This window comes from Triticum dicoccoides, chromosome 7A (genome assembly GCF_002162155.2).
Source record: "Triticum dicoccoides isolate Atlit2015 ecotype Zavitan chromosome 7A, WEW_v2.0, whole genome shotgun sequence".
Classification (NCBI taxonomy): domain Eukaryota; kingdom Viridiplantae; phylum Streptophyta; class Magnoliopsida; order Poales; family Poaceae; genus Triticum; species Triticum dicoccoides.
In genome coordinates this window covers 172,197,052-172,205,124 of record NC_041392.1, presented here as the reverse complement: position 1 = coordinate 172,205,124, position 8,073 = coordinate 172,197,052, and the positions used below count along the sequence as shown (strand labels likewise).

The following is an 8,073-nucleotide window of genomic DNA, read 5'->3' as shown; positions in this document are numbered from 1 at the left end:
GGGGGGTGGGGGTGGGGGTGGGGGTGGGGGTGGGGTTCCAAGGAACATAGATCCTTTAACTTAAGTCACCTCCCTTTGGTGTGACTTAAGCCAGATAATCCTGATGTGCATTTGGCCGGACATACAATCCTCTACTTCTATTCCAAAAAAAATCTCATTTCAAAAAAGAAAAACAGCCCCCTTGAGCATGACTTAACCATGCTCTATACCTTATGCTTGCATAAAATTCTGATGTTGTAGGTGTGTGTTGTGATACATATCTAATGCATAGCCTATTATACCCCACATGTTGCATATTATCATGTTACCTAGCATGTCATGTTGCTTGCCATCCTGCTTGGTGTAGCATGCATGCTTAGGTTGCAGCCACTGTCATGTTACATTCTTATGGCATGCTTATGTTGGGTTCACTTTAATTATGGATAATGCCATGCTTCTAGAGTTGAGGCTATGTTATGGTTAGTAATGTGGTAATAAGATAGAATGGCAACTATAGGAGACCATGCGTAGTTCGTGCATCGGTGTTTGTTCCACTCGAACCGACTAGGAGTTCTTGGGGGCTTGATTCAAGATTGAGGCCCCCTTGACCGGTACCCAAAAATTACAAACATTTCCAAGGGCCGCATGCTGGTTATATATTTGCTTCTTTGACGATTTTTCTTGTGGTTCAAATAGTTGGCGTTTTCATACTCCATGCTAGTGGAGACTTCAAGCTACTAAGGTTCTAGGATCACTAACATCCCGGTTGGGAGTCCACAAAGGAACAAGCCCATGAAGGACTATCAACCACTAAGAAGGAGCAATCAACCTATGCCATCATGGTGCACGACCACAAAGATCTACCCTCACTTGAGGTAGATCTTTACAAAGAGGTGATCTTCAAACCCATAAAAATTCTTGTGGTCTTCACAACTTGAAGACCCCCAATCACCTAGCCGATCTAGGAGGCACACACCCTCCAAAAGTAACAAGATTGAGGTTGCTTGGTGATGATTCCCTTGCACTTGTGCTTAAGAAGATAATCTCCTCCACACTCAATCTCTCTCAAGATATGGATTTTGGATTGGATAGGTAGGAGTGGAAAGCAAGGAGGGGATTAGAGATCAAAGACATGGCTTGATGGTTGGAGTAGAAAGCTCTTTGATTGGCATAACAAGGTGTTCTCCATCAGAAAATATGATGGGAGTGATGTTTGCTTTGAGTGAATTTATGGGGGTATAAATAGGCTGGACCAGAATCCTAATCATTACACACCTTTTAACATGGCTTAGAAGTTCCAAACAATGCTAAAGGTCATAACTTTCAAACGGCTTGGACAACCTAAGCTGGATTTGTTTGGAGGCTTTGCGTGAACTACCTCGCATGTGGCATACACTCTAGAACAACTTTGGAATTTCTGACGGGAGTCGTTCGGAGGTCCCAAGTAATATACATAAGATTTTCCCAACTAGCTTGGTGGTTCCGGATGGAATACATTGGTAGCTCCGAACATCCAGGTTTAGCAATGGTTATATCTGCATAATAGATTGGAGGGTCCGACTGGAAATGCTCGGCGGCTCCGAAGGAATGAAACTTAGATAGATATAGTGGAGAAATGAAAGTCTTTAGGGACTTGGAGTTCGATCTTTCAGCACATGGAGAAAGAAACTCAGCTTAGCAACCTCATTCCTCTTTTGATAGCATCGACATAACTATAAACTCAATGTGATCTTGGATTACTACTCCCTCCATTTCTAATTATAAGAAGTTCTAAGTTTTTTTTTCTGAATTTGATGTATATAAGAGTGTTTTAGCTTGTATGTTCACTCATTCTGGTCTGTATGTAGTCCATATTGAAATATCGAAAACATCTTGTATTAGTGAACAGATAGAGTATAATATAAAAGCTAAGTCCTTGGCTTGGCTAACAGTTGTCTTCTTGTAAATTTGTGGGGGCCACCTTTCATCTCCTTTGTTCAACCTAATGAAACTTCCTTGCTATAAAATAGTTACAACACTAGTTCATTTAGATATGGTGGCATTAATTACCAAAATCCACCAAGGGGACTAACTGAACTTTCACTTGAGGACAAGAAATGTTTTGTGGGGCAGTTGGCACATCCGTAGTAGCAGAGGCAAATTGGGCTTGGTGGTCATGAGTCATGGGTGAGCTGCAATGGACTTGTTCTAACCAAGGAGGCTACAAAGTGGCAAGCAAGGGAGGCTACAAGAGGCAATCAATGACAAGCAAAGGAGGAATTAAACAAAATAGACCTGGCTTGGCCTTCCCTCCGCCCAGTTCTTCCTTTTGTACCAGACGAGTGTACCATGTCTCGCTCCTCTACCTTTGACCTGTACTTTTCCATCCTTAACTCTCTTCTCTGGATTATACCTCCTCCGTGAACCTTGGTTTGATGAATCTAACTCATACACCGAGAACATTATATCCTCCTATTTCTTTCGCTTTAGGACTAATTTGTTCCATCCTGATATATGACTATGACACCTCTTCGATGTTGCCGATTGTCATCACGCACATCAAGGGTGGGGCCTTGGCATATATTTTGTGCAGGCAAAGTAATCATTCGAAACATTTACTTTCTTGCTATAATTCATGCCACACCGTTTTTGTAAATATCAAATTTCCGCTCTATTGATAGATTTGGCAAATATAAAAAAATCCCTGATTCTAGAGGTCTCATCCCAAAAACCCGTGCTTAGAATCATTTGAATGAAGGATCGAAGGTTTTCAGAAGAAAAAAACTTGAATTGTTCACATGCCTTTTTACAAAGCTTTATACTGCAATGCAATAGTGTTACAACCCAGATGCAACAACATGGGCATTCCATAGCAGGGACACTAAAGTGGAACAAGCTAAGGAAAAACGGCGACTGACGATAGAGGTGTCTGATGAAACAAAACATGTATCAAGGGACACTTATTCACAAGGGACTATGCAGTCCAAGCGTCACATGCATGCTGCTGGGCCACAATTATATAAGTCAGCCATTGGGGCTGGTGAGCGCATCCGGTGGATCATACAACTGAATCAAAGGGAGAATATTTGGTGCTACCGAGGCTCAGGTGCTCCCGTGATACGGCTCCTGAGCATCCGCACCGAGATATTCTTCCCCGAATCGAAGTACCCTGGAAGGGCGAACTACTTCTCCTCTCTCTCTCTCTCTCTATCTCGCTTGAATTCATGTTCTCTCTGTAGTTGTTCCTGTTGGTTGTGAAATCTATTCCCGGAGATTGAGAAATCTGTTCCTGGACATTGTGACAGTAGTTCCTGTGATCTGTGTGTAGTAGGATCGTAAGTCGTAACAAGTACAGTAGTCCCATAAGAACAGTAGGGTCAACGGTCATACTATGTATTTGCAGTATAAAGTTTTACTGGCGAGCCCCAATAAAACAGCTAAGCATAAACACTTGGTGAGCCTCTAAGCTTGAACACGAATCAGAAGAGCGTAAGCGTGAGACGGTTACAGGGGGGCACGTCGCCGTCGGGCCGGCTGCAGGGAAGGGCGCGCGCGACGAGTCTTCCCTTGCGCTTCTCCATGAACCGCTGCAGCGACGCCTTCCTCGCCATGGGCAGGTCGCCATCCGCCGCCGCGCAGCTCCCTCGCGGTGTGCCTGAGACAGCAGCGGCACGGAGCAGCTCGGCCGCCCTGTCGGCCGGGACCTCGTCGAGCACCAGCACCTGCCCGCTGTAGAAGATGGTCATCTGCGCGCTCGCCGGCGCAGGACCCGCCTCGTGGTCGTCTTGCAGCGCGGGAACTTCCGCTCCGGGCATGAGGGGGAGGACCACCGTGGCCGCCGGCCGCGCCTCCGCCGCCTTGATGCAACGGCTGAGAACGCCGCACGCTGCAGCGAACTGGAGGCCCTTAGCGCTCCCTGTCGCCGCCATTGCTTGCCGGTGGATCGATCGATCGGCCACCCTGTACGCTCTGGAAGCCTGGCGAGCTCGCAGTGCCTCTGCTAGTTGATCCGGTGTTGGTTGCAGGAATGATAATGATAAAACTGATGGATTAGGCGGTGGTGAGATGGGTTTGATTTATAGGAATCGCGTGTTTCCTGTAGGCTGTTGCTGTCAAATGCGGAGGCGATTTGATAATTTGCCACCCTTACTTCCCCCTTTCACAATTTGCCATCCATTGTCTCAATGACGGACGGGCCCGGGCCACACCTGTCATTCTAGGGGGGTGCGGCAAATTATGAAAGGGGAAGGTAAGGGATAGCAAATTGACGCGGGCTGTTTCTTTCTTTCTGGTTGCCTTTGGCACGAAGAACACGTGCGGGTCGACAGCACGATGGTTGCAACGTGGTGGATGGTACTCCCCTCGTGCCGCACGTTGAGTTGTTAATTCGGCGGCAGGCGGCAGGCGGCAGGCGGACAGATTAGAAATTGATGGACCAGATCCTTTCCCCGCTGCCGACTCTGGTGCAGCGGTACAAGAAGCCGAGGCCCCTCTGCTAACAACTAGAGTACGTATGAACTAAAACAGTGTCAGTACAAGGACATACTGTATATAAGTAAATACAGCGGAGTAAACGACGAGTAAATCTTAGTGGAGTTTTTTCATACACTAAGTTTTGGTCGTTTCTAGCCGATTCCTTAAGTACAACAGATTTTTTTATTACCAAATTCATTCCATTTTCGGATGCCAAACTATTTTTTTCATTTTCTTGAACGGCACATGGTATACTGAAATATATTATAATTCATCAATTCTTCGCTAAGAGAACTTATCTGAAGAAAATTACAAGAAAAATTACACACTTTAATAGAAATCCAGCTTTCATAACTGTTTCCACTAGTTGGATTAATACTTTATCTATGTCTTTATTGTCCATATTGTTAGGTTTCTCAATTGGCTTTTCGAGGTTGCACACTTCTTCCCTCTCTCCTCCACACAATTGGACATTACGTCGTATCGGGTCTCATCTCTAGTCTCTAATCTAGTAAATAGTGCACGAACATCTAGCAAATTTCTCGCTGGTCAACAGATTGATGTACTCTTCTTATTAATACCAAAAATCGCATCTATCCCACACACAATTTTAAGCAACAATAAGCTACGAATTGCGCCGAATCCGAAGAACAATCACACAAATAAACACTCACCCCGTCCTTTTTGCACTTGAAGAACACCCATCTGGAACGTTTCAGTGCGCTCAAAACTCAGTGTTGCACTAGTCGTGGCCATTCGTCACACTTATTGACGGATAGCGGGGAGCCGACGAGCTCCTGAGCTAGTACTGAGCTTGGCTGACAGCAGCAGTGCGTGACTGTGCCGGTGGCCAGTCGACCAGTGATATCCGAGCACCTAGAGGAGGAGGCCATACCAAGATGCGGCGGAGAGTCATTGCAGGGGCTGCACGAGTCTGTACCTGTTGAATCCATCCAAAACACGACGGTGCCGGTGGCCGGATTCGTCGAATCCGACGTCGATGGCGAGGGTCGTAGATCTGCCGATTTCGCCAACCTGTGACGGCAAGAGAGGCCTAAATCCAGGTGGGTGAGAGGCGTGGAGGGTCATACGGAGTGTCGGCAGTGGCGAGTGGTTCCGACGAAGGCGGGAAGGAGGCATCAAAGTAGATGCGGTGTGAGGGTGGGCTTGGTGTGGACGAGAGGGAAGACTTTTTGCTCGGGCGGGTGGGCAGGCGAGTAAAAATAGGCATCCATGAAGTCGAGAAGTACATTTTTTTCACTCTTCTAACCGGTTTAGAAGATCGGTTAGATGGAGATTAAGGAAGTAAAATTGAAATTTACTTCTCTATGACTTTTTAAAGGATCGGCTAGAGATGCATTAAGAGGGAGAGAATGTCGTGCTAGCTCACCGGCTTTTTTTGTCCCTTTTCTCTTGTATATAACAGGCCTTGCACGTGGTAATGGGCCAGCCAATATGCTGGTCATGACGTCCCCTGTTTTTTCCTTTTTCCTTTCTTATTTTTGTTTTTGCTTTTCCTTCTTTAACTTAGTCTGGGATTTCTAAAAAGTCCAAATTTGAAAAAGTTGCAAGTACTAAAAATATAGATACATCATAAAATATTTGTGAATTCAAAAAACATTCGAGAAATCATAAAATCTTCGTGATTTTTAAAAACTGTTCGCATATTATAAAAAATCACGATTTCAAAAACATGAATCAGAAAAATGTTCATCATTTTTAAAATACGATCGTGTATTCAAAACATATTCGGGAATTTGAAAACAATGTCCATGAAATTTTAGAAGATGTAAAAAAAAAAAACCAATTAGGAAGTAACGAACAAAACGAACCATCTCTTAGGTAGATGTTTTATTAGGGTATCTGTAGAGGTTGTTTTTTGATTTTATTTAGTCCCTCGCACATTGAGTAAAAAAAGGTTTTTGTGTTCTGTATAGTGCTGAGCCCCCAAAAAATTGACACATTTTGCTATGGGTTAGTTTTTGTAAGCTATATGAAAATGACTAAATGTCTATTTTGCCTTCATACACAGCTATTCTGGTACCACAGTTCTACTGGTTATGGAAAACACCACTACGCTAGATCAGGACGAGACACATCATGCATCAGTCTAGCTCAGGCAGGGGTCCATCAATATAGTTTGCTCAACAAAAAAATATTTCATTGTGGCGCCTTAGGAAATCAAATCGTGAGGAGACCGTCATATTTTCAGTTCTTGAAATGACTTTTTAAAAGTGCCTTCTCATTATGACATCACTCAGATATAGTTTGTGAAATGACGTACCGAGAATCCTTATCTCATCCTGCCATTTGATTCTGACTTTTTTTTATCTCTACCATATCTACATAATCTGATTGTTTTAATCTCATTGCAATGCACGTGCATATTTACTAGTAATAATTCAGATCAACTCTTGTTTCAAAAAAATAATAATTCAGATCAACAAGTTGGGCTCCAACAGTAGGCACACATTTGCTTGGACCGTCCCAAATTACAACAGCCATAATTTCTGTTCATGGTAATTTAGAGCGACGGGAACAGGCGAGTGGGTCAGCAATTTGGACTTCAACAGCAGCGTCGTATTTACATGGACCGTAATTTACTCAGGCTACTCTAATAGTACTAGTACGCATGAACACTTATCAGAGGGTAAGCGTGAGACGGTTACAGGAGGCCGCGTCGCCGTCGGGGCGGCTGTAGGGGACTGCGCGCGCGGCGACCCTTCCCTTGCGCTTCTCCATGAACCGCTGCAGCGACGCCTTCCTCGCCATCTGCCGCCTCGCCAGTCCCTCGCGTGGCGCCTGCTGCGGCAGCGACACGGAGCAGCTCGGCCGCCCTGTCGGCCAGGACCTCGTCCAGCACCAGCACCTGCCCGCCGTAGAAGATGGTCATCTGCGCGTGCCCCGGCGCAGGACCCACCGTGTGCTCGTCTTGCGCGGGCACTTCCGCTCCGGGCATGAGGGGGAGGACCACCGTGGCCGCCGGCCGCGCGTCCGCCGCCTTGATGCAGCGGCTGAGAACGCCGCACGCTGCGGCGAACCGTCGGCTCTGAGCGCTCCCTGACGCCGCCATTCTTGGCGCTCGATCGATTGACCCCGCTGTACGCTCTCAAACCCCCTGTCGGCTACTCGGCTCTGCCTCTGCTAGTGCTAGTTGATGGGGTGTTGTGTTCGTTGGAGGAACCGAGGAAGGAGATTGATGGACTGGATCACTGGAGACGTGAGATGGGTTTGATTTATAAGAATCGCGCGCGTCCTGTTGGCTGTTGCTGTCAAATGCGGGGAGGCGGGGTGTTTCTTTCTGGTAGTTGGAGGAAGGAAATTTCTGGCACGAAGAACACGTGCTGGTCGACCGCAATATAGTTTCAACGTGGTGGCTAAATGGTCCTAGTGGTGGCCCTCATGCTGCAGCGTTTAGTTGTTAAGGGCATGAACAATGAAGGCATCACCATGCAGCCTGCCCCATCTGCCATGTAGGTTAAGATCATTGTATAATTTTTCTTTTCCCAAAGCAGTCCCGAATAAGATCACGGACATGACAAGGAGTCTTGAAATGGTCGAGAGGTAAAAATTGATATATAGGACGATAGTATTCGGAACGCCAGAAGTGTTTCGGGGGTACCGGGTACATATCGAGTCACC

The 8,073-nt window shown here is 46.0% G+C and overlaps 1 protein-coding gene and 1 pseudogene across 1 annotated transcript; both read right to left on the bottom strand.

The window, feature by feature from the left end:
- Positions 1-2,888: 2,888 nt before the first annotated feature.
- LOC119327877 (protein TIFY 11e-like) lies at positions 2,889-4,005 on the bottom strand. Its single transcript, XM_037600949.1, has one exon. It carries the CDS (start codon positions 3,885-3,887, stop codon positions 3,438-3,440), a length of 450 nt encoding a protein of 149 aa, XP_037456846.1. The 5' UTR covers positions 3,888-4,005; the 3' UTR covers positions 2,889-3,437.
- A 2,838-nt stretch (positions 4,006-6,843) lies between these two features.
- LOC119327878 lies at positions 6,844-7,627 on the bottom strand (annotated as a pseudogene).
- Positions 7,628-8,073: the final 446 nt, after the last annotated feature.

Coding starts and splice junctions, on each gene's coding strand:
- LOC119327877 (XM_037600949.1), bottom strand. CDS start 3,887: ATGGCGGCGACAGGGAGCGCTAAGGGCCTCCAGTTCGCTGCAGCGTGC.